This window comes from Gymnoscopelus microlampas (assembly GCF_963454915.1).
Source record: "Gymnoscopelus microlampas genome assembly, chromosome: 15".
NCBI classification, from domain to species: Eukaryota; Metazoa; Chordata; class Actinopteri; order Myctophiformes; family Myctophidae; genus Gymnoscopelus; species Gymnoscopelus microlampas.
Window position 1 is genome coordinate 27,086,228 of NC_139952.1, and position 27,787 is coordinate 27,114,014.

General features: G+C 40.5%; 1 protein-coding gene across 1 annotated transcript; it reads right to left on the reverse strand.

The window, feature by feature from the left end:
• Positions 1–427: 427 nt before the first annotated feature.
• Positions 428–11,583, reverse strand: gmpr (guanosine monophosphate reductase). Its single transcript, XM_084080588.1, has 9 exons — positions 11,357–11,583; positions 4,917–5,036; positions 4,682–4,765; positions 4,275–4,448; positions 3,844–3,925; positions 3,600–3,706; positions 3,208–3,250; positions 2,955–3,114; positions 428–2,437 (listed from the first exon to the last, which is right to left on the reverse strand). Exons 1-9 carry the CDS (start codon positions 11,441–11,443, stop codon positions 2,254–2,256), a joined length of 1,041 nt encoding a protein of 346 aa, XP_083936714.1. The 5' UTR covers positions 11,444–11,583; the 3' UTR covers positions 428–2,253.
• Positions 11,584–27,787: the final 16,204 nt, after the last annotated feature.

The window sequence follows — 27,787 nt, forward strand, 5'->3', positions numbered from 1 at the left end:
GTATTATTATTATTATACAAATCTGCTCTACAAATTTTAGTGATGCTTTTGATATTTAAGTATTTTAAAATATACATTTTCTCTATCAAACTAACAGCAATATTCAATCCCGGGTGTAAACAAAAAGTGAATAAAAGTGTCCATGTACAAGTTCACTGTGTCAGTAAACACATAATAAAACAAAATTGTAGCAGCATTCACAGAAGTTAAATTCTTCAGCTATTGCATGTAACTGCTTAAGTTGAGGATAGTAAACTTAAACTTCATTTAAACTTAAACCACACAAGCAACAGCTTATTGGAAATCCCTTATAGTTGAAACAAAATGCATTTTCTATAACAGAAAGAGTCTAGACATAGATAATTCACAGATGATTTGCATTTATTTCTTTTCCTAGTGTAATCATTGCAGTAAACAATATGGCAATCTGTATTTTTCATCTTCATTCTACTATATATATTTCACTGTGATTGTTTATTATTGTTCCATTGTTTTACATTCGTGTTTTCCCTGAAGGTCTTTGCTTGCGACACAGTGAATGAGTGACTCCTCGCAGCAGTGAAAGCTGACATTTCTTGAGGTGGGCTCGATTTCAGGCACAGTGGAATCAATGAATTAGGATCAAGAATGATTGCTTTGCATGCAGGGCACCGTAAATCAAGTATTTCTGAAGTACGTCAAATGGGTGAAAGACATCAGTTTTCAAAGGATGGAACCATCTGACACATCCAGTAAGCATGCACACAGATGCACAAACACCACAGAAGTTGCTCTCTAACTTATACCAAGGCTGGACATATTCTCGCTTTGTCAAATATCATTATTTTGGTGCTTGGCACTAGGAATATTTGTTCCAATCTGTTTCAGTCATTTTGAAACATGTTCTTGGCTTGAAATGGAGCAGAGCGTACATTTAAGACAAATGAGACAAGACAACAGACACTGGCGAGATGAAAAGAACAATGGAGGTACTACTGGCTTTGAAGCCAAAGCTACTTGAAACAAGCTGCATGTCAAATTCAGAAAGATTCACTATCTTGTTGACACCAGAGGGGAAATCATCCTGCATGCTGTTTATTCCAACAATGTTTTCCCCAGAGAACGTTAAGGCCCAGGGAAAGCATCTTAGATCTTGCATATTTATTGCACATCTTATAATTTATTATTCTATGGAACAGATTTTTTTTGTCCTTTTTTTTTTAAATTATTTATCTGAGCAGAAATACTGCTTTCCTCCCACTGAGTGTGTTTACATGCATACTATTTCAGATAATAGCTGAGATTCTGATTCTGTTATTCTTGTAGATTACTTTTTTCTTTTCTGGTATTTGCTGTTTTTTTGGTGAGCAAAATTCCATAGAAAGGCAAAACAAATGTTTCACAGAGGTTTCTCATAACTCGGATGAAAAGCTTGCAATGCAACTCAAATACTACTCAAATACTACTAATATTACATGTCTTGCATACCTTTTATGGTATGTCCTGTATGGCATGTGAACACACTCGTCAACCTGCTGTGAGACAAAGCTTTGGATCGCTCTGATGCTTGTGGGACAGTGGTTTAACCAGTTAAACCCTATATACTTTGTTGACCGGAGTCCCCCAGGGGTCTATACTAGGCCCCTTCCTTTTTCCCTCTACACCAAATCTCTTCGCTGAACATATCCGATCTACAATCTCACAACACGTCGCAACACAACACGACACTTCATGAGCTTGTAAATGATCGCACCGAGAACATTAAGCCCTACATACTTCGTCGTACAATGAATAACAGAAATAATCAAACTAGAAGCTCACAACATGGTGCAATGTGTCGTATTGTGGGGTTGTAAATCTGCCATTTTAGAATAATCAAATTATTATTTAAAATAATAACATGCCCAGAATAGGGACAGCAGGCTTAAAGTGGTTAAAGTCTTACAATAATTGACATACAACATCTATCACAACCTGTAACAAACCAACAGCCTTTTTATGTAGATGTCCTGAGAAAAACAGGTTGGGTCATCATTTAGAGAGATATGTGCATGACATGATCTGTTTGTGTGTGTGCGTGCACAAGCACACATGCATATGCATGTGTGTGTGTTCCTTTGTCTCCATGTTTAATATCACACCAGTAGGCTACCATTGCACATGTGAGCTGTAGTTAGTACATGTCTGATATCATACATGTATTGTGTAGTGTGTGTGCATGCATGTGGCTGCATGTATGTATACATTATACAGTAAATATACGTTGACCCGCCACTAGGAGGAGAACATGTTGCTAGACTGCTGTGTGACGCGTATGAAGGTGGTCCGTCGGCTGAGTTCTTTGAGCTTGGCAGCGCCCACGTAAGTACAGGTGGAACGCAGACCTCCCAGGACGTCAAGGATGGTGTACTCTACATCTCCCTTATAGGGCACCTGCACTGTCCTCCCCTCGGACGCCCTGAGAGAAGGAGAGATGAGAGGAAAGATTAGGAGAGGAGATGCCTGATTTAACCTGACACAAAGTTATGGTCATTTATTTTCAGACGACACTGTTGTATGACACATTGTAAAATAGGGCTCAACCACATGAATCATAGCATAGTGATTTGGTGTAGATGGAAAGAAGGAGGGGTCCCTGCCCCCCCCCCCCCCCCCCCCCCCCCCAGTCAACAGGTTTATAGGGTTTAAGTGGCTAACCATCATATATTCAATATATGCATATAGGATTGTGTATCAAATTCAGTGGCATTAACTTTTTTTAAGCACTTTGGATGCTTGGGAAGTAAACTCAATGTATAAACTGGATAAAGAACTGTTTGCAAGACAAAACAGTTTTCACTTACTGAAAAGTAGATCTCCTTTAATCAGCCAAAACAATAAATAAACTGGAAAACAGACTGACCTGTGTCAAAATGTGAAAAACAATCATTTGGACAAATAAAAGGCAATGTAGCCTATCTCTCCTCAGTCCTCACCTGTACTCAGCCACTCCTCCTACATATTTCTTCATGGCAGTGTCAGAGCTCATTCCATAGAAGAGTTTGAACTTCTTGCCATCCTTCTCAATGACCTGCCCAGTACACTGGTCGTGACCCGCCAGCATGCCTCCCATCATCACAAAGTCAGCTCCTGCTCCTGAGGAGAGAGGTGGCGATTGTTACAAAGTACATCTCTATTGAGATGTGTCCAGCTACTGTGTAACATAACAACAGTACAGTGTACACTTACCAAAGGCCTTGGCTACATCACCTGGACAACTGCAGCCACCATCCTGTATGAAGGAAAGGTCAAATAAAGGTCAAATAACTCAGGCAGCGCTTCAGCCTTTGGAGAGAGGTCCTTGGACGCCCTCCTCAGGTCAAGAAATGGTACTACCACGTAACACTGACCAAAATACTCCCCATTGCATTTGACTGATTCAAGTCAAATCTTGCATGGAGGCCTCCATATTTCTATACGCACAGCCATTCAGGCAACACAAATTCATGTCGGCAGACAGAAATATTATACTTTTTGTATTTTAAAAAATACATAAAGTGTAGATATGTTAAGTAAAAGACAAACAACAAACCAAATACTTGAAGATTCTGTCCAAATAAGCATACATATTGGAGACTTACAGAGATGATGTGACCTTTAAGTCCGTGTGCGGAGTCAGCACACTCTATGACAGCGCTCAGCTGAGGGTAGCCCACCCCTGTCTTGATACGTGTCGTACAGACAGACCCTGGAACACACACAAGACTCCATACATTGGTGGTCATCATGGTAAAAAAAACGTACATCTTTCATTCGTACAGCCGCTGCAGCAGGAGCACACTCTTCATCCTCCTGGGAGAGGATGACTCAGTCAGACCAACCCACCTGGTCCGATGCCCACTTTGATGATGTCAGCACCAGAGAGAATGAGTTCCTCTACCATCTCCCCAGTCACAACGTTGCCAGCCTGCCAGGTAGAGAGTAGTAGACTGTCACGATCATTACATTTTACTTGACGATTAAGTGTCATACAAATAATTGCGATTCATGATTTAATTGTGTTTTTTGGCATTGAGCATTGGAACATAATAAATTAAAACTTCTGTTTGGCTTTTAGGCTTCTTAAACAAAACGTGCTTAGGGTAGATATGACAAATAACTTAAATAGCTATACAAAGAAATTACGGAAATAGATGATCTACAAGATCACAACACGTCATGATGCAGCTGAGCTTTGTGAGCTTGTAGATTGGCTATTTTCTTTCAATTTCCGTCCATCTGTAAATGCAAGTGTGTGTAAATGTATTGTCTCTCACCATGATGGTATGCGTTGGGAACTTTTCTCTAACAGTCTTGACAAACTCCACAAAGTACTCTGAGTATCCGTTGGCCACGTCCAGACAGATATACTTGAGGGTAGGGACGGCTTCCAAGATGGCACATAACCTCTCCAGGTCTGCTACACCACTGCCAGAGCTGACTGCTATGTTCTGCAAGACAAACACATACTGTACTGCTTAATTTAGGAATTCATTCTTATGGCTAAATGTCATTGAATCCATCTTTTTGAACACAAGCAGCAAACTAAGAGAATAAGAAATTGCACAACTTTACTTCACGCGTTTAGATGCATGACAAGTAAAAGTTGTTTGACTATTTCTGGACTTAGAATTAGAACAAGGTTGTCCTACAAAAATTATGAGTCAAATATTGCACTTCTTACGTCTAGGCATTCTGGATGATCAGCAGCAAAGTTTTTCCACTCATCCAAAGAGTAGTGCTTGTGTATGGCTGTGAACAGAGTGTGCTGGAGAGAAGGGGGTGGGAGGACATAAGAATTATACATACATTTACATTTATTGTCACTGAAACAAATACTTGTTTCTCAGAAATGTACTACAACAGTTATTGGGCATGCAGTGTTCAGTATTGAATTCAGTACATTGTATTCATCTTACTTTGCTTAGGACCTGTGCCATCTCAAAGGTTCCAGTGGTGTCCATGTTAGCAGCGATGATGGGGATGCCAGTGTATGTCTGTTTGGAGTTACGGAATGTGAATGTCCTCTGCAGATCCACCTGTGGGACAGAGACAGAACATGGTGTAAATGTAAAATAAACTACAGTACTTAAGTATAATTTTGGGGTATTTTTACTTTCTACAGTATTTACAATTTTCAATACGTTTACTTCTACCCAACTTCATCTCAGAGGAAAATATTGTAGGCTACTTTTACTCCACTACAATTATATGAAAACTTTAGTTACTAGTTACTTTGTAGATTTTGATTATTATTACAAAACACACTAACCACTTCAGCCATATATATATATATATTTCGGCCATTCGAAAATAGTAGATCTACAAGCAAAACTCAAAATGCATCGCAGCTTGTAGTTCGTCTATTTTCTTTCTTTCTTTTAAATACATTTCGAACTTGAAATGGGACATTCTGCACAATGAGTATTTTTTACTTTTGGTAGGCCTACTTTATGTATATGTTTATGCCAATACTCTTGTACTTTTATTCCAGTGCATTTTGAATACGGGACTTCTACTTGTAACAGAGTACATCTACATTGCAGTATTGATACTTTACATGTGACTACTTATTCCATCATCAAAAGGTGTACCATAACTTAGTTCCATCAAGAGTAGATGAGTGTGTGTGTGTGTGTGTGTGTGTGTGTGTGTGTGTGTGTGTGTGTGTGTGTGTGTGTGTGTGTGTGTGTGTGTGTGTGTGTGTGTGTGTGTGTGTGTGTGTGTGTGTGTGTGTGTGTGTGTGTGTGTGTGTGTGTGTGTGTGTGTGTGTGTGTGTGTGTGTGTGTGTGTGTGTGTGCATTTGTGTGCATCACACTGAATGGTAGAGTTAGTTGGTTAATAATGGGTGTTATGAGATACAGATTTGATAGCTGAACTGTAGTTCTCATTTAGAACATGTAGCAAGCTATGGTAGCCTACATTTTATAGGGAATTATCGTTATATTATACCTCTATGGGAATTATAGTAGCAAATATAGTAGGCTAAATATTGTTTACAGACTGAGAAGACAAAAAGTTGTCTATGAAGTGATTTCATTGCCATCAAGCAGAAACAAAATCTTTTATATACAAGTTGTATATAAAAGATTTTGTTTCTGCTTGATGGCAATGAAATCACTTCATAGACAACTTTTTGTCTTCTCATTACAAATACTCTATAATGTAAATTATAGTTGTATAATACAATTACAATTTACATCATTTGAATGGGTGTTATGGCAAGTTTGTATGATGCTATGGCAGTGGTTCTCAAAGTGGGGACCCCTGGAACCCCCTCAAGGACCGGTTCCAGGGGGTCCCAAGATAAATGTGTTAATATATTTATATATATATTCATATATATAATATATTAACCACTATAACCCTATAGACTGAATCATCATGACCATCACCACAACCAAACATTTATTTCAGGGCAGATAACACCGGCTGGCTTGGATTGGAACATTATTTATTTTCTATGATATTGTTTATTGACTATTAGAAATATATTACAATGTTCTATCTATGGTATGGTGATTAGTGCAATCAGCCATCCCATTCCCAACAGCAAGACTACAGCATGTTCACCTACGGCTGGCAGTCAATTAAGCCTCGTCAGCCCTCAGCTGCTCCCGCTCCTGCTCTACAGCTCCCGCTACGATCCAGAAAGACTTGGTTCACTCCAAATAAAATGGACCATGTATCATTTATAATAATAATAATAATAAAAAAGAAGCAATTTCCGTCATCTTTTCATCTCATTCGCAATAGTTCCCGGAAGTAAAGACTGCTTTCCGCGACCTACTACTGCAGGTCTGGGTACCTGAGAAATCTCAACTTCTAAGCGACGAGATATTTGCCCGAGACCAGACAGTGGAGTGGTAGCCGCGAGTACGAGAGAGAGTGGAGCGTCAAGGGACCATGGATACCGCCTTCCCAAATACAAAAAAGGTAAACAGGGTCCCGAAAGGGTCTAACTGTTTGTTTGTGAAGCACTTTTAAGGTAAGGTGTTTGAAGAATCAGATTGTATATCATCATGAAATCTGAACTGGAACTATCTGAAGTGAGGTCTGGTCTCTAACGCGAATCACTTGTCACTATGCATTTTGGACATCATTTGTTTCTTGGGTTAACCAGAGCTCACGTTTTTGACTCACAGACTTCAATTTGGCTTGTAATCTCATTAGGGAGGTTGCTGGATCAATTAATAGACCATATTCACACGGCGGCCATATTGCCATTAAGTCAATGAAATGCCACCCCAGTTGCCACAGCAACGCAATGTTAAATTCCAAAATGGCCGCCGTGTAAATATGGACTATTCCCAGTTCTGACAGGCAGGTGCAATGGTGCATATTACAGTTGTGTTGTGTGACTGTAAAATCTATGGGACTGTCACTGTACCCATCAGCTCCGTCAGATTAAAATGACCCTTGAGCAAGGCACTGAACCCCCTAACAACCAGGAACTCTGAGGCCTTTGTTTACATTTGTACATTTCATACAGTATGTTGTCTCTCTAGAGCAGTGGTCCTTGAGGGGGTTCCAGGGGGTCACCAGCAAAATAAAGAACACGTAAATTTAACTATTATTTCACAGGCTATAAGTTAGCCCAATGAGAGAATGTAAGAATGACTTGCTGAGATCATAGATTTGGGAAACACTGGTATAGACATTAGACAGTAGCAGAATTATGTACTACATTTAATCTAATAACAAAGATCTTCTCTTATTGGGGTCCCTGGCACAACATCCCTCCAAATGGGCATCCACGGCCTAATACTGTACATAAGTTTGGCATAAGTGTTGTCTTTTCCTGGTTTTAAAAATAGCTTATCTATCTCTCTGTTTAATTTCTGCAATAGACAGAACGATAGTAGATGCATATATATCTGGAATTTGGGTGTTGGATACTGAGTAACAACACATCACTATCTCAGTGAAGTATCAATGTGTGTTGGAGCACACAATGAAAGAAAAGAGGCCATAACTCATAACATGGCAAATATCCTTGGGCAGAGAGACAATGAAGAGCAAAGGAGGAGGGGAGGAAAGAAGGACAGATAGAACAAGTGAGGGAGGAGTCTACAGGCCTGCGATTTCATATCTTGGTGCAGGCGTTCGATAAGGTTTCCGCTCTGTGCAGTATGCTGACTCAACAGGACTTCAGCATCATCAGCTTACAGTAAATCAGAGACCTCGAATCTGAAAGTGACTGACTTGATGCAAAGAGTGTAAAAAATATGTATATTAAAGTTATATTTTAATAATCTCCCATAGACTGTTTATTGGTGGTGCAGTAAGGAAGCTGAACGAAAAGAGTGAGGGAGGAGGCCAGGAGGGGACAGTGATGTCATGACTTTGGGTTAATGAAGGTGCCTGACACGATATTCCTTTTCCTAGGTGAACAGCTGAAGACTTATGAATAATTCATGAGCAACAAGGTCATGTTCTGGATGTAGAGGGCGTGGCCAAGTGAACCTGACCTGTAGGTATGTACTTAAGAAAGATGGCTGTGTATCTGAAAATCACTCTGTGGAGTAGATTCCCACATCCATCTCCTGTTAAGTTAATATGTTCCTCTAAATCAGTGGTTTTCAACCTTTTCAGGCCGTGACCCCCCAAAATAATCATATTTGAACTGTGGACCCCCCACCCTGATAAGCACTTGGAATGTATGAGTTGAGGCATTACATTTTGTTTGATTCCACAGATGAATAGCAGATCTACAAACTCACGCCTCGTGTTGCGAGGTGTTGAGGTTGTAGATTGGCTATTTTCTTATATTATATTATTTGACAAGTTGGCCAATGTTTGACCAGTTTGTTGATTACTTTACTTTGCTTTACTCTTTGCTTTTTTTTGTTCTTGTAGGTATTACAAAACAGTCCTTAAATTGTCACTTCACTGTCATCTGGGGACCCCCCCCCAAAAAAAAAAATGTGTGGGGACCCCCCTGGGGGTCCCCACCCACAGGTTGGGAACCACTGCTCTAAATCAGTGGTTCTCAAACTTTTTCTTGTGAAGGACCCCCAAATTGACACTTATTAGCCCGCGGACCCCCATTTGAAAAGATAAGCCAGGGACCCCCATAAGAGAAGATTTTTACGTCTCTCTAGCAGTGATTCTCAACCATTTTAATTTCAAGGACCCCCAGTTTGACATGTATTAGGCTACGGACCCCTATATAATGGCATTTATATCTCTGGGACCCCAATTCATATTGTAAAATCAATGTTAATTTAACAGTTTAGAGTTACAGTCCCATAAGGGTCCATTTGGTTCCTATCCATCATTTAGCTGGGGATCCTCTGGAACCCCCTCAAGTACCCCTGGGGGTCCCCGGACCCCACTTTGAGAACCAATGCTCTAAATGACCTTGCAGATAATGGAAAAGCTTGTACAAAAGTGTAGCTTGCTGAAAATATCCAATCTACATTAAGCTCACTACGCATCACGATGAAACATGTGAGCTTGTAGATTGGTTATTGTCAGTTTGTGACAGCTGGACTGCCTCCTCCTGATGCAGGGGATAATAATTAAGTAACAAAGCCAGCAGAGGGCGCCATTGGAATTCACAACAAGTGATTGTATTTGGCTACAACAGCTGCCTTTTGTTAAAGAGTTGCACTGAAAACAGACTCCGGAAGTCATTTAGTGACTTTAAATAATTAGTTTAGGATGCATGCAGTGGCTGATGGGTTTAGTTGTCAACTTTTGGAGGACATTTCACATGGATCAAATCTTGCGAGCCGACACTAAGTCTAGGATTCGCAAGAATAACTTAATTAGATCTTACATTTAAATGGGATAGAAGATTTGTCAGACTGGACCCATGAATGAATGGAAAGATGGTCCCATATTACATGCTTTCCCTGTAGTAGCCTTAGGAGTAGTATAACGTTTATTAGATAGCACACTGTGTGCAATAATAACGAGTGTGTATGTGTATTAATCTGTCCTCTGTGTATGTAGTTGTATGTTGAGTATGTGTTTATCAGTCAGTTAGATAATCTCGACAGAACCCTGCACTGCATGGAATGTGCTCTCGATGATTGTGGACAGACCCAGTCCTATTTTTAAACAGGCTTATTCTGAGACACCTCCTGTTTGTGTCTCATATTGCCCTCCCTCTACCTCGGACACATCAGCCCTCTCCACCCCCCCTGATCACAGTACCTCACCACACGCAGGGCCACCTTGCCAGTATCATTATTACCAGTATCATCATTACCAGTACAGTATCATTGTCCTCTGCCGTCAGCTCCTGCAGTGTTAACACTGAGGTAAGGTAAGAAACTGGGTCAGGAGAAGGATTGAGGACACCAAGTAAGGACAGAGCCCCCATGCGGAGCCCAAAATAAGAGACAATGACTTACTTTACCTATTATAAAATATTTGACCATGCCCCAATCATACAGACGGCCAATAAAAAAAGGCAAATGTTTTTGATGCCGGCCCATTCCTGGAGAAAATAGTCGATCTACAAGCTCACGTCGCGTCATGATGAGATCTTATTACTGCTGTTTTCTATATTTTTGAAAATCTTTGAAGGATTTAGCCTATAATGGTTTTAACCACTTAAACCCTATTACTTTGTTGACTGGGCTCCCCCAGAGGTCTATGCTAGGCCCCCTGCTTTTTTCCCTCTAAAACCAAATATCTTAGCCGAAAGCAGCCGATCTACAAGCTTGCCTTTTGACTAGTAGTGAGCTTAGATGTGCTATTTTCGCAGAACGTTCGCCCCAGCCCAGTATAGTGATGCTAGGTTTCAAGTGGTTAATCTGGTGAATTTAACTCTGAGAATGTACAAATGGACCCTTTCGTTTCAAGCTACAACAATGCTAACCTTGTTTATTGCAACCTTTAACAAGGTCATGCCACATTTTGCGTCACACTCTTTTTCCCATTCAGCTACATGTACACAGAGCATGTACGAATATATAAGCAATGCAAGTACCCCCTGTGGACACGGGTTCAAAATGGGGAGAAATTACATTGATCGTGTTCGCTCCATGGGCTGTCCTTGAGAGAACGAGTGTCAGTCCATGCAACTGTGACTTGTGGTTAAGTGACTGTCACTGTCACTTAATCCTACAACGCTGGTTACATGGGTGCATCACACTAGGTTACGCAAGAGTGCCCCCTGACCCACAGAATCCTTCTGTACCCCCCACATCCATATATACATAGTCAGTTGCGTCACCCAACGGTAGAGACAAAATGTACCTGTAAACATCAAAATTATGTATAGTTTGCGTGTGGCAAAAGTATTCCGTCCAGCATTTTGGCCGAACACTACAGTGTGTTTACATATTGTCAATCGGGTGATGTAATCCATTACAGATGACAGATGACAGTTAAATGCACCTACCTCTGAGCGGCTCTTAAGGCTGCTCCTTTTGGGTCTGAAGAGGACATCTTTAAAGTCCAACTTGAGGTCTGAGTCCACCCGTGGCATTTTGGATCTCGGTAATGGCAACAACCAGAAGGAGGAAGATGTCGATAATGATGAGGATGAACGGGCAGAAGAGGAGGCTCTTTTGATGAAGGCTGCTGCTGCTGTGGTGTTTGCCAGTCGAAAGCCCCAGCCACCAAACCCGAACCTCCAGGCGGCCAGCGTATTTATAGCAAAGGGGGGCCCAGCCCAGCCCCAGCCCACATGGCTTAATTTGGGCCTGACTGAGTGGGAGCCCACTCATTCATCCCCCCTTCTCTCTCTTCTCTCCCTCCTCCGCTCTCTCTCTTTCACACTCTCTGCCTTCTCCTTCATCAGAGTGGCAGCAGCAGCAGGCACACTGTCCCGGCAGCTGAGACACACACACACACACACACACACACACACACACTGAAACACTGCAGTGGGGCTGTGTACTGCAGTGCTACAGAGCACACCTTCTGTTCAGTTGGGGCATTGCGCCCTATGCTACAGAGAGAGATACAGAAATGGGGATCGATCTCTCTCTCGACTACTTTATTAGTCAGAAATGTAAACAGCACGTGGTACAGTAAGACATTAAAGCTAAAAGGATAACACAAAAAAGTCCCGGGGACTTGTTTCCATTGTGGTCCATTCAATTCATCAAGATGGCATACAAAAATGTATCAACACTTTATGTGCAAAAGAAAATTATATTTACCGCCCCTTTTGGTCTCCTGATGTTTTTTCAGGCCAATTTAGAAAGAAAGTGTGTTACACATCCTTTAATGGATGGTGTCGGGGCATTCCACATTTTGGTGGCAGAGCAGTAGGATGAGAACTTTCCCATGTTTGTTCTAAATTTAGGTGGGAACAGATCATGGTCGCTCCCTCTGGTGTTTTGGCTGTGGGTGTCACTCACTTCGGAGAAGTCGTTTGACAGGTATGAGGGTATTGAGGGCCTGACTATCTTAAATACCAATCCCAGTGATATTTGCTTAACCCTGTCTTCTACCCTGAGCCATCCCAAACTAGCAAAGTGTGTTGGAATTAGGTGGGTCGTGGGCTTAACGCAGAGAAGTAGTCGTATCAGTTTGTTTTGTTTCTTTCTCTCTCTGTGTTGTCTGACTTTGGCTGCAAGTTGCTGGCATTCCTAACAAACCTTGACCTGTAAAATAACAGGCCTTACTCTTCCTAACATACAATCCATAGACCTGTAAAATAACAATAGGCCTAACTCTATCCACTTATTATTTACAAAACATTTTATTAGAAAAATAAACATTCTGACAAAAGAAAATATTAACTGAGACAGTATAATGTTGTTTTTTGCTCTTTGTGTAGCAATACAATGGCTTGGAGCACCATGACTTTGGAGGATACAGCCCGCTGCACCCTCGCCCAACTGAGGATTGGTTCAACAGGTAAGACAGAGGCTTCAACTGTGACTATTCCCCGCTGGCGTTATTTCCTGTATTCGAGCATGTACTGCATGTCTTTGAAGTTTCACGATAGTCGTGATTTTATTTTCTTTAAGTGGGTTTAGGTTCTCATAGTCTACAAGGAATTTATGAGTAATTGAATATTACAGACCCACCACACACCAAATGTCTTCAGCCGTGAATCTCTCAACTGGAGGTTCCCAACATCAGTTAAGTGAACATGAAATAAATGATGTCCAACATTAGTATTATGTCAAATGTCAATGACTATTGTATTTAGTGGCACAAACATCTAGGTGCACTCTGACCGGTTCGGTTTCGCAGGATGTAGTTGTGCACACAACCTGAGCCTAGAGCCATATGAAATCCGTTTTATTTTTTTCCCAATTCCGTTTTATTTTTTCCCAAATTCTGTTTTTTCCATTTTAATATTTCTGAATTCTGTATTTTGCTTTTTATGCTCATTTTTACCATTAAAAAAGTGTCTGGTAAGTGGAAATGAATAAATGTTCAAGATATAACAGTCCATACATGGCCCTTGTTGTGTTATACGCAAAAATGTTCCCAAAATAATTTGGTCTAATTCGGTCTGAGCATGCGCAAAATGGCGTCGCCCATGTATTATTGTTTCTATCGTCTTTCTAAGACTATTTCTACGTGGATTTTACTGTTTATAAAGTAGGATGTGGCCATGCAAAATGGTGGTGTCCCGTGGATTTGTAAAAAATCGCGGTAAAAAAAAAAAATTTACCGCGATTTTTTTTTATTTTCCAAATTCTGCAATATTCCGTGTTTTATTCCAATTCCATTTTTATTGGTCATTTCCGCGATTCCGTCCGCGATTCCGTTAACACGGATTTCATATGGCTCTACCTGAGCCAGCTGCCAGGCTAGCTAGTGCAGAGCAGCCTCCCGTATCGACAATCATGCCCTCCAAGTTACATACCGATAGGGTGGGAATCAGTTGTAATCCATTTTGAAATTGCGTTGGCTATAGTACTTGAATATTGAGATACATCCCACGGCCTGGAGGAATGACTGATCTGCGATTGGCTATTTAGTTGTTAGGCCAACCAATGATAGACTAGGCTACATCCCGTAGCCTGGAGGGACGATTGCTCTGCGATTGAATAGTTGGTTATTAGGCCAACTGGCCGACCAATGCTATAACTCAGGGATGTCAAACATACGGCCCGCGGGCCGGATTAGGCCCGCTAACTAGTTTAATCCGGCCCGCGAGATGATTTTGCAAAGCATAAAAAAATGTAAGTGCCAAAAATGTTTTAATTGTTTTTTGGCCAAGTCTACACCTGCAACCACACGTAACTTCCACTTTCCTCTTCTTCTTCCTCGTCTTTGTATTGGTATTGTTTGTGTTGGCTGCAGAGTTCATGTGCAACCTCTTCCAAAGAGAGATAAGGACACTAGAAACTCTGCTGGAGACACAAAACAAACTGTGTAGACTTGGCCCTTTGAAATAAAATGTATTTTGGCACTAAAAAAAAAAAAACTCATTTTTTTTTCTTAACGGTTATTGATTAATTAATCGGTAAGGCCTAACGGTAGGTAAACAGTTAATAAAATGTCTCCATTTGGCAATCCCTATTTGTGAAGTTTACATTTTCAGAATGTGCTTGTACTAACTAAGACTAAGTAAAGTAAACAAAGAAAACTATCTGAAGTTGTTGTTATTGTTATTATTAGTTATTATGCCATGATTTTACCGGTCCGGTACCGGTCCGGCCCTCTGGCCCTCCTCCATGTGGCCCCTGAGCTAAAATGAGTTTGCCACCCCTGCTAGAACTTCATCAGTCATTCAGTCAGTCAGTCAAAGACATAAACCGTGTCTGTAGTTCTGGCCCGCCAGTCCGGCCAAAAAGTGGCCAAGACAAAACGGCTTATATGTAATTTTCTTTGCCAAGAAACTCAAAGGTGTGAGAGAAGCTAACCAATTATTTCTTTCAAAAACTGGGGGGAGAGAGAGGTGGGGGATGTGGCTCAATAAATGACTTGGGTCAAGATTATTTAAAATGTAATGAAATTACATTAAAAAATAAATATAATAATAATAATCAAGTAATTGCACTGGCATCATTTAAAAAAAATAATTAAATCTGTTTTCTTTACCAAAAGTTATTTAACATCAAATGTAAAGATGTCAGTACACAGTGTGACCACTAGATGGCAGCATAGTTAAGGAAACCAACCACCACACTGAACCCAATCACTAACTACTTCTACAGTTATAGATAGTTGAGGTGTTGGGGGGGGGGGGGGGGGACAAAAAAAAAATAATAACAAAATGTATAAGATGTTTGTGTTAGTAAAGACACTGCTAAAGCAACTCCTCAAGTCGTGTTTAAATCAGTATTTATCTAAAAAGTTGCCTTTGCTGTGAACTTAAAGGTTCTCTCTGTCGGTCAGTTCCTTCCTTGTTATTTCTAAAACAGTTCATTAAGTTGCTCTTACCTCCAATATGCAGTAGCCAATTCGTCACCCAAAATGACACATGGGTCTAGAGTACTATTTAGATAGGTAGGCCTAGTGATTTGTCCTCAAGGAGGAAATTCTTTACCACGGTATAGTGTGCATAATGATACAAATACATGAGGCATATTGTACAGAATTACACCAAAATACAGGATTACTGGAAATCTTAATTACAGGGATCACAGCATCACAGCATATTACAGCAGAGAGTCATGGATTGACACTCTTCACACCGACACAGACTGGGGTTCTTGTAACTTAAGAGGAGGTTACTTATTTAAAGCTTGTTGTAGGTGTGGGAACAAAGCTCTTGCTAAAACGGGCCGTTCTTCATATGAGTGGTTTACCTACAGTCACATGGAAGGGTGGGTAAAGTGCTGGTAGAGAGGGTGGCAATTAAAGTTAGAGTTAATTCAAACTAAAACTGGGTGTGGGAAAACATTTTAGTTATCTGAAAAACTAGAGTTTAGGGGAAAAAAACGGAATGAGGCATTGGATACATATGATCATTGAGACTGGGATGTCTGTGAGTTGATTGCCTTCAAAGTGTTTATATTGCATACCTTTTCTGAACTTCCTAAATCTTGCCACTGACAAATCCCCCCATATAAAAACACTAAAACGACTAATACTGAAACTAATAAAAATAGTTAATATTAAAACGAATAAAAAATAACGAGTACTGAAACTAATAAAAATGATAAAAATGAACTAATTCAAATGTAACAAACTAATACTGAAACGAATAAAAGTGAATAATAGGAATAATAGGAACTAAACTGAAACGAGCAAAGTACTTTGGAAACTAAGTATAGAGGTTTAACACAGGCTTATATCAAAGATCAGAGCCATCCCAACCACAGACTATTTCAGATGCTACAGAGTGGTAAGCGGCTCTGTAACTGCAGAACCAAGGGCAGTAGATTGCTTACTGTGCTTAAATGTCAGCACTTGTGCAGGAAACCGGGTTCCAATCCGGGGTAGAAGAGGAAAGTTACATAGTGCTGCTTTAAGTATACCATTTATGACAGCTATGACACAATATGCGGCATTGATAACACATTATTACTGCACTAAACTGTAATAAACGCATACTACTGTATTCTAGCAGTCTGTCGAAATGAAAGTAAGCAGACTGATTTTAATTGCAATGCACTAAAACTGAATTGCTCACATAACCGATAAGATTAGAATGATCAACTGGCTATATGATGTCATATGGTTACGTTAATGCAGCAGCACTCTTTCACCCTGAGAGTTACACAGTGACTTGACACTAGCCCGCACTGATAAGGAGTGACCTAAAGGTCACACCATGCCTTTTATAGGCATCACAACCGATAAGACCAGGATGGTTTGCATGTGTATTACAGAACATACTGTCTCTGTGACCTGTGTGTCAGCATGGTATGGCTGCACCTGGGATCCTCAAGTGTATGTTCATACTGTAGCTGCGTGTGCGTGCGTGGGTCGAATATAGTAGATCTACAAGCTCACAACGTGTCGCAACGAGGGCTGGGGTGGTATGGATTTTTTTTTTTTGCGGTCATAAATCACTGTTTACCGACTGTATGGCGGTATCTCCCCAAAAAAGTGGTTTTGAATGAAATAAAAAAAATCTAAAAAGATTTAAAAAAAATAAAAAATAATAATAACTAGAAAAAGTGCTCCTCGGAGCACAGGTCTCCGCCAGGTCACGTTGTTATTGTGGCCTCCTGGTGGTGCTATAATAGGCCAATGTGAAAAGGGTGGCATTTCTTCCTCGGCCTAGTGGGAATGAGCGTGCATTCATGATTAGAGGCATTTTGTTGCAAAAATGTGTTTTGCTAAATTAGACCTGCTGGTGGCGCTATAACAGGCCAATGTGAAAAGGGGGGCATTTCTTCCTTGGCCTAGTGGGAATGTGCGTGCAAATTTTCACGGAAATCACATGGTGCGTTCATGATTTGAGACATTTTGTTCAAAACGGACCAATCCTGCCAACTTTGGAAGCCAACCTTAGCCAATCAGGATGGAATATGAAATATCGGACAGATCCGTCTTGATCACATGACTATAGAGATATTGTGTACCGATTTACGTGATATTTGGATAAAATCTGTAGGAATAATATCCAAAAATGTGTTTTGCACAAATCGGCCTCCTGTGGCGCTATAACAGGCCCATGTAAAATATTTGGGGCAGAGGTTCTACTGTGGCATCCAGGGAGTGTGTGTGTGCAGTTTCACAGCGACCGGGCCAACGGTGGCGGAGATTAGCTGCTCGCAGACAGAAGGACGGACACACGGACACACGGACGGACTACTACGCTGGTTGTACTGCTGATGAAGTGTAGGTCAAAGCTAATAAATGAATGATGTTTTACTTATGATAAGCTGCCAGATGTACAGATAAGAGTGTCATGTCACAGCAGTTATGTTAGAATATTGAGGCTATTGCCTGTTACTTAGAATTAAAGTAATTGGCAGCTAGCTAATAGCAGTCAACATACATTCCAGAAGGAGGTCACTAAAAGCAATATTAGGAGGACGTACAAGTTTGCCTTAGACTTGGTTGTGGTTCTGTGGCAGCATAATTGTAAGACTAATTGTGTTACAGAAATTGGAGGCAATTACATTACTGCCAAGTCTACAGGAATTAAATAGTTGACTCAGTGAGTTTTAATGATTTACAAGTTTCATTTAAAAAATCATGGTTTGCTTAAGGATTGACACAGTCATTACTCGACAGTTAACTGATTGTTTGGCAGTCGTTGCTTAACTTTATCACTGTTAACATTGAGGACGTCATGATTCATACAATTAAGCGTATCTTAAAAACTGTGAGCAAATAAACTAACACTCAAACATCACAGTCAGGTGTGAAGTTGTTGAGGATGTTAAGTCTTTACTGTCTGTCACTCAGTGCTGTAAATCAATGGGAGGTGCAAACTCTTTGTGGAGAACATTTTGTTCCCGTACAGGCTTTTGTTCCTCCCACTATTCCATGCATTGTGTGAGCTGAGAACACACGGAGGCACCTATACAGGGTCAGGCCTGGCCCAGCCCACTGTGCTCTCTTAAAGGCTGATGATGTCAAGGAGAGGCGTCTGGTTTGTTTATCCAGGACAAATACATACCTCGAACCTGTTGAGGGGAACAGTTGTCATTCATTTGTGCCCCAGACCAGATGTGAGAACCATACAGGAGCAGGGGTTGGGGTGACTGTTGGGAGATGCAATTAGTGAGAGCCTTTCATGTTGTTTTGCTGGCATGAGTTGAATTGACAGGAACTTAAGAATTCCATTTGTTTATCCTATGATCAGGAAATGAGGAGACAGGAGAATCGTTCTCACACACTTGGATCGCTCTCAATTGTGTGTTTGTAATGAGAGGAACTCAAAATATACTTTGCATCCAGAAGTTGAGCTGCAGTAACCACAGTAAACTGCACTATATATTTCTGTGATGATTTTGTTTACCAATAAACCTTAACTTTTGCATTTTACATGTGAACATGTAAAAATAGAGCAATGATAGGCACGCACAAGCATTCCACGAAAACTAGGCCAAAGTCCATTCTGGGTTAACTACGTATAAAGTGAAGAATGCCTTCAAAGACATGATTTAACATGAGAAGGAATGCAATAATAGGCTAGTTTACTTCCTTCTGCCACAGTTTTTCTACATTTTCCCTCAAGAAGATGTGATTTAGAACTTATGAGCAGACTTCTTCAGAACAAGATGGGGCTGTTAGGCCTTCATTGTAAAGTATATGTTTTAATGTTTTTTACATTGGACGAAATAGCATAGCATGGCATTTCTTTTAATGTTTTTTACAGTGGACGACACTTCAGCTGCTGTGCTGCCTTTGGTGTCTGAATTTTCCTCACAGAATCAATAAAGGTGTTCTTCTTAATCTTATCTTATCTTAAATGATCTTCTCTAGCAGATACAATAGTCTACACTCTAAAGTATATAACTCCATTGTGATTATGACAGCAACTAGGCTATTGTAAAAGCTGTGGAAATTCACATTAATGAGAAACAAAAGATGAAGTCTAATAATGGTGTTTGGCCTGGACTTCATGTGGCCAGTCTATGATGTCAGCCATCTAGGACACCAGTACTATGATGTCAGTACTATTACATGAGCACTTTTGAAGAGAGAGGCTTAGCTGGATATCTACCCTTGCCCCTAACGGCCTCAACATAGACTTTGAAATGTACAATCTGAATGCACTGCATCCCAAAACAGTTGATGCATGTCCAATTTAATTTTAATTTGTATAGGTCAATAATAGACCCTAATCAGGTTCCTCATTAATCTGGCCTTCTCTCTTTCAGGTGTTTGATTATGGAACTTCCCTGTGTAGTTTCTTACTAGTTCCTTTTTTTTTGCAATTCACATAGTGCCATATGCTACCCCTTTAATACAATCTTGCTGGTATACTATTCTCTTTTCTCTCTAGGCTATTCAGATCTGTCCTTAAATATTTATTAAATATCTTTTAAATATTTATTACAATGTTTTGGTAGATATTTATTAATTCGTTTTTAACTATTATTTCTCAAAACGTTTTTAAATTATTATTCATCATGGACTTGTGATAATATATTCTGTACATTTAGAAGCATGTTCTTGATATAATTGACAAGTGCATTGTTACCTGCCCAGGTAGGGCTACTTGATTGAATCTTGCAAGCACACCTCCAATGGAGTTCACCTGTGTCCTCCCCTATAAATGTGAGGTTGTTTTTCTGCTGTGTTATTCCCTGAAGAAGACCTTTCCAGGTCGAAACGTTGGTTTTCATTTAAATAAATCCTGCATCGTGGCTACGAGTGTGCAGCCTTTTCTTTACTTTTATACTTATTTACCAAGGTCGGCAGCACCTCACCAATACTGGTGTGCGGCATGGACCGCTGGCGTAGCGGGCATCTAGGCTCTAAAGTAGACTGACAGCGCGTCACAGGTTCGAGTCCCGTCCCTGACGACCTTTGTTGCGTGTCTCTCCCTGTGTCTATCTCCCTCTTTCCTGTCAATCTACACTTAAAAATCACACCCTGTGTGAAGGTAGCGGCGCCTTTGATAGATTTTGTCATCGATATGTGTTTATAATGTGTTTATAGCCATGTGTCACGTGAAGCTTGACCAATCACTTTGTTGACGGGTCTGACCAATCAGAACGTTGACGGGTCTGACCAATCAGAACGTTGACGGTGAACACGGACAAAGTCAGGTATAGAGCAGGAGCCGCTCTATACCTAGCGCCGCTAAAAATCTATCAATAAAGGCAAAAAATACTAAAAAATCACACCCTGTGTGAAGGTAGCAGCGCCTTTGATACATTTTGTCATCGATATGTGTTTATAATGTGTTTATAAACACACGTGTCATGTGAAGCTTGACCAATCACTTTGTTGACGGATCTGACCAATCAGAGCGTTGACGGGTCTGACCAATCAGAGCGTTGACGGGTCTGACCAATCAGAACGTTGACGGTGAACACGGACAAAGTCAGGTATAGAGCAGGATCCGCTCTATACCTAAAGGTATAGAGCGACTAGCGCCGCTAAAAATCACACCCAGTGTGAAGTGGGCGGTGTGGTCATCACAGTGGTCATCATAGTCACTTAAAGAAAAGTAATATTTCTGAAGTGCGTGGTGCTATTTATAGGTTATTAATTTTATCATGCGTCTCGCTAGCCAATCATAGTACTGGGCAAAGGGTGTGAATAGAGTCAACCAATCATAGTAAAAACAATCACACCCTGTGTGAAGTGAGTGGTGCCTTGCTTAGTTTGGCTAACATGTTCAATCAGCCAAGGTAACATGTGCAATGTTAGCTTGGCTGATGGCACTGATGTCACTTTGAAACATGTAAACAATGTTTCAAAGTGACACACCTATTTATAGGTCTCTATTTCGTCATGCGTCGCGCTAGCCATTGTAGCCAATCAAAGCACACCCTTTCAACATATTGTCACGTGTCACGTGATGCTTGACCAATGTTAGCTTGGTGGACACACGGACATACAGACATACGGACACACAGACAAAGCCACGTATAGGAGTGGTTGCCTTCGGCACCACTCAAAAAGAAATACATTTATTGAGAACAATCTTTATTAAAGTCATATTCGTTCATATTCGTTCATACATCGTTCAAAAAAGATTTCAATGAAGGTGTAGAACCATCTCTGTAGAACCATCTCAAGGATGATCTGACAAAATGGACAGCATCTAAGTTAAATATACTAGTGTCACATCAAAGTGGTTTTAGATTAATTTCATCATGTGTCTCACTAGCCATGGAATTGGAGCACTATGTCACTGTTGTTATTTAACAGTGGTCATCACAGTGATGGAAGCTCACTTAAAAAAAAAGTTTTTTTTTAAAGTGCATAGTCCTATTTATAGGACTATGCACATGTGTCATGTGTCTCGCTAGCCAATCACAGTGCTGAATAGCCCCTTCCACCCATTGTGGGTGGAAGGGGTGTACAATGGGTGGCCAATCACAGTGCAGGGTTTGGGGGGGTACAATGGGTGGCCAATCACAGTGCAGCAAATGTCAATGTCCCAACCTCACATATAGGGGCGGCTACACCGCCCAAACATTTAAATTCTTATCTTTCTTCTTATATTAAAATTGGCTTAAGGGAGGACAGGCTGGGCGGGTGGGCCGGCGGACCACGTCGTCACGCTCATGTCACTGTGACTCAGACATAACCATGAGGAGATCCCAATGCAGCTACGCCCAAATATGGAGTGTGTTGTCTATCTTCAATGTGTCGTCATGGCTTGCGAGCAAACAAATCCCTCAGCTCCATATGGTCATAATAGCGGCATGCCCATATTTGGGCATATACTGATGACATCATGGATCTCCATATATAAAGGGACAAGGACTGACAGATACAGAGATCTCTATATATGGCCATATTGGTCGGAACGGCGGTGTGAACTCTAGACGTGCGCTAGTATTTAAAAAATGTCAAATTTCTTTGCCTAGTGGCATCGTGCACAAGACATTTGGCACTTATCGGTCCAGCAGGTTGTGAGATTAGCCCCGGAGAGACACGCAGACAGACTTCTAGACTGCTGCAAGCTGAAAGCCCAGAGGTGTTTTATTGGTTGACTCTTTTGCTATATAAGCTCACTGTCTCATTTTCTTGGGTTTGCTCCCTCTCTTGATTTGTAATTAAGTGCACCACCCTTGGCATATGCTGTGATTTGTCAGCAATTATGCTAAAACAGAATAATGTGATGCTGTTATAGATTCATTTCAGATTACTGAGACAACGGAATATATTTTCTGGATTTTTGAAAATGAGCTTAAAGTCTTACGTTTCTGGAATATTTTTTCAACGTGTTGTCTCTCAAACACAATGAAACAACATAGTGATTCACCAGTGCCACAGGGTCAGGCCAAAGCAACAAAGCAGAGAGCTTTAAATGGCTGATTTGGCCTAGTTCTTCATCTGTGGCCACATGTATCTAGTTATTCTTGTGTGTGTGTGTGTGTGTGTGTGTGTGTGTGTGTGTGTGTGTGTGTGTGTGTGTGTGTGTGTGTGTGTGCGTGTGCGTGCGCGTGCGTGCGCGCGCGCGCGCAAATCAAAGGACATGGGAAAGGCATTTTAAGTTGAATGTGCAAGTCTTGTGCTTATTTTCAAATGTTACCTTTGACTTCTATTTCTGGTACACATTGATTGATGTCCAAATGATTACTCTGAGTGATGTCCAGTAAATACCCTGGAGCAATTTGAGTGTGCAAAGAAAACAACTGCACTGTTGTGATTTTAAAAGGGTGTCAACTGGCTTGCTTCCATAAGGTGTCTAGCATTCAGAGATACTAACTATTTATAGTACAGCAGCAACAGTTGAGACATTTCATATAATATAATATATAATGTAATATAAAGAATGGATAATCATCCTACACAAATACATTTCAAAATAGATTCCAACCTCGACTTCCAAGTAAATACATTACTAGAGGAGGTAATCAGTAATGCCGAGAACCAGCCTACCCAGCTGGCTTGTGTTCCAGCAGGAGTTAGTGGGGGCAGCCTTGCTTGCACCAGGACCGGCTTTTGGAAGTCAAGTTCCTCTAATAAAGAGCAGAGATTTAGTGGGCTGCATGGCTGACTAGAAACCACATCACTCTTCCCAGCACCTCTCTCCCTCACAACCGCCACCAGTGTCCTTGGAGTTCATTTAATGCCACTGATGCCTGACAGAGAGCAGGAGAGAGAGAGAGATTATTCTCACCCGGACAGAGAAGAGACAGGTAAAAAGAGAGATAATTAATTCGGTATGAACAGACTGAGGGATTGATATAAAGGAGAGAGATGGAGATAACGATTATAATGGTGACAATGCTAATCAATAGCATCCCACCCACCCCCTAATTAATACACAAAGCCCTATCTGAATGTAGGTCATGCATCAGATTATTTCCAAACCTGTCAACCTGACATTAAGTACCAGTCCCTGTACAAGTCAACCAGCAGCGAAAGTTGTTCGTTACTGTGAACCAGCAGCTAAAGTTGTTCGTTAGTACTGTAGCTCAGATGGTGTGATGGATATGTGGACTGATGTTCTCCTTTGTTACATTCGTGTCTGTAGTTATGTTGATCCGGGACAAGGAGAAGAGGGCAACTGCTCCTCCCTACTCAGTCAGTGTACACAGTTCACAAACTGTAACAGCATGCAGAAATGTATCTACCAAAAATATAATTTCTTCCCCTGTTTTCAAGCATGCACTGTATCCTGTAAGCCTACAGAGCTGGCTGGCAGGAGCTCCTAGCCACTGCTGTGGAGACTTTGGCTGCTTTGGGAAATCTAGGCGACTTCTTCCACCATGTCATTCACTCATCTTTCAATCACAGGTTAATGTGACACAGCTCAAACTCAGCCGTTTGCAACACTCTTGGTTGGTTGTTGCAATAAATATATTCAATTTAAGTGGTTGGATTCAATTTACGTAATTCGTTATCCCTGAGTCACTATACCTCAAAACGAAGTATGGATCTCGGCCTATAATTGATCATTGATTTGATTGATATGCAGCATGCCATGAGTGCAAAGTATTATTTTCTTAAACTTAATTCAGCTAATCAAAGAGGGTCTGTGGTCATAATACAGCACTGTTTGAGGAACTATAGTTGAACACTTTACAGACATATTTTTTAATGTCCAGTCCAAAGTGAGAACAATGTAGCCTACTTGATTTAACACCAAAACTGCTATAGTTTTGATCATCTGAAACTAAGGAATTTATAAATGACAAAAAAAGGGTATGAATTTTTATGACATTATGAAACGTCTCTCTGTTTGCTTTCAATGAAGGTGTAAATCTGGGTTCAGACTCAGTCAGAGAAAACGTTTTCTAACAGATGGTTTTAAACAACTTAATAGTGAGATTAGTGATTTGCAGGCTCTCAGGAGAACCTGTTCCCCTGTCGTCAGCCTCCAGCATAGAGGTAAGCCCAGGCAAGGATAACTTTTATTACAGTTTGTGAAAGTGACAGCTTCATGCTCATTGTCTGATGTGACTTTAAGGTTGAAATGTAAATCAGTGTGTCATTATCATCATCAATGTATGATTATTTGTCTAATTGTTTGTTTTTAATGTCACATTTTCGTCAATAAAGCCCTGTCAACTACATCATATGGCCTGTTCCTTGGAGGAGTTGATGCAAAAAGGAGTTTAGCTTGTTATTAATTCAGTTCCTACATTGACACAATAGTATATGAGAAAAGTCATACTAAACTCGTATTGTGTCATAAAAAATGAAGCCATACAATACTTTAGTATAAACAAAATGCCATACAGTCCTGTCGTAAAAAAAATACTTTGTTCTTGTCAGCCTAAATTGTTCACAGCACAGCTATCTATTTTTATATTTAATTCTTGTGACAACCCTGGGGGTTGTCGGGGTAACTGGTGTGGTTGTCATGGTTACTAACCATGTGTTTCAGAATGATTGGTGATTGGAGGGCGGAGTTTGTCATCAGTGGAGATCTGGCCCACCTGGATTGTCCTCTATAAAATAGGTGGCTGGACTTCACTCTTGTCCTCTCTCACCATGAAGCTCACTGAGAGCACTCTAGCCTTTTGGATTTTGGTTGTTAAAGGACAAGACCACTTTGGTAGAGGTTTGGGTTGTGTAGTTACCTTGACATGATGTAACTCCAAAGGTGAACAAGAAATCTAAAATAATTGCTCCATTGAATAGAAATTGATCTAAATAAAACATATTTTTAATAATAAAATAATCAACAGGATGTTAGCCTTATTTCAAAAACAAACGGTACTGGGTTTGGTGATGTTCTAGATTGTCTGAATCAACTTTATTTGCGTTCGTTTGTGCTAAAAGTGACTTTGAGAGCTGTTTCAGCATACAATGTAATTCAATGAGGAGCATATTTTTAATTATCAATGGAGCAATTATTTTAGATTTCTTGCCCACCTTTGGAGATGCATCATGGCAAGGTAACCACACAACCCAAAGGTCTACCAAGTGGTCTTGCCCTTTAAGCACTGTTAACTACCCCAGTATCCGTATTGTGGGTATTAGTCCAGGGGCCAACACTGATATTTTCACAAATTGGTACCACCTGAGGTGGCCGTAAAGTTTTTGTATTTTTGTCTTCCTACTTCTCTCTAGTTTATATTTTGGTATGATACATCTTCCAATTCAGTAGCTTAATGACAGTAATCACTACCTATCGGCTAATGTATCCGGTAGGAGACACAAAGTAGAATCTTTGTGTCTCCTACCGGAAATACACTCGGGCATCAAATTATTGCGACAAAAAACAAAATATATCCATGTATTCAAGGCTACATGGGGTGTGCAAGTGATAACTTCTCAGATTTTTGGTGTTTGCAAAAAGACTGCTTTCCATAAGCTTGTAAAAGTTGACCCTCCTTCGGTCTAGGGTGGTCATAGCTGAATGGGTAGAGAGTCCCCCTGGGAAACTTAAAGGAGGCGTTCACCCAAAAAATTATTATTTTCTGTCAATTGCACACCCCATGAAACCTTGGATACATGGATATATTTTGTTTTTTGTCGCAATAATTTGATGCCCGGGTGTATTTCCGGTAGGAGACACAAAGATTCTACTTTGTGTCTCCTACAGGATACATTAGCCGGTTTAGAGTGATTACTGTCATTAAGCTACTGAATTGGAAGATGTATCATACCAAAATATAAACTAGAGACATGTAGGAATACAAAAATACCAAAAATGTACGGCCACCTTAGGTGGTACCAAAATCTGGCTTGGCCCCTGGACGATATAGCTTTAGCAGAAAATAGCCGAGCGACAAGCTCACTGCGACACATTGTGAGCTTGTCGAATAAGCTATTTTCAGTCAAAGCTTTCCTCATAATAACACAAAACAGAAAATACACTAGTATTGAGCCCTGAGGCTCACCCATATGGGGTTAAGTTCGTTTTAATAAAATCATTTAAACCTTCTTTTTTTGTGTGTTTCCTCATGTTACAAACTCAGCCGTTTGCAACACTCTTGGTTGGTTGTTGCAATAAATATATTACATTTAAGTGGTTGGATTCAATTTACGTAATTCGTTATCCCTGAGTCACTAGAATACCTCAAAACGAAGTATGGAGCTCGGCCTATAATTGATCATTGATTTGATTGATATGCAGAATGCCATGAGTGCAAAGTATTATTTTCTTAAACTTAATTCAGCTAATCAAAGAGGGTCTGTGGTCATAATACAGCACTGTTTGAGGAACTATAGTTGAAAACTTTACAGACATATTTTTTAATGTCCAGTCCAAAGTGAGAACAATGTAGCCTACTTGATTTAACACCAAAACTGCTATAGTTTTGATCATCTGAAACTAAGGAATTTATAAATTACAAAAAAGGGTATGAATTTGTATGACATTATGAAACATCTCTCTGTTTGCTTTCAATGAAGGTGTAAATCTGGGTTCAGACTCAGTCAGAGTAAACGTTTTCTAACAGATGGTTTTAAACAACCTAAATCTCAGTTGTGTCATACTGAACCCTTTCCCTGATCATCAGAGGGTGTATCTAGTAGATTCAGTCATTCTGTCAGGGGTAGAGGTGTTTGCTGTGGATTTTCGTCTTTTGACCTGTCACCTCTCGCTTTAACTTTAAATATAATGTCAAAATCCTAATTATTGTGAAAGGCCTGGTGGTGCAAGAGAAAAGCATAGGCTTCACAAGCGAATGGTCGTGGGTTTGAATCTTGGTCAGGGAAGATCTCAATTTTCGGTCTTTTTAAGGCGAGAAGCATGGATGAAGCCCGCCTCCCTCCTCACGCCCTCTTTTAGCTCCGGTAGGAGAGGGAGGAGCATGGAGGGAGCCCACCTCCAGGGGGAGGAGCTTAAGAATCCGGTAGGAGAGGGAGGAGCTTGGAGGGAGCCCACCCCCAGGGGGAGGAGCTTAATACATTTACATATTAT

Bases quoted from the DNA above. Each gene is read 5' to 3' on its own strand.
- gmpr (XM_084080588.1), bottom strand. From the start codon at position 11,443: ATGCCACGGGTGGACTCAGACCTCAAGTTGGACTTTAAAGATGTCCTC. The intron at 5,037-11,356 runs GTAGGTGCATTT...TCTGTCCCACAG, and splicing joins GCCTTAAGAGCCGCTCAGAG to GTGGATCTGCAGAGGACATT. The intron at 4,449-4,681 runs GTAAGAAGTGCA...TTTGTCTTGCAG, and splicing joins ATCATCCAGAATGCCTAGAC to AACATAGCAGTCAGCTCTGG.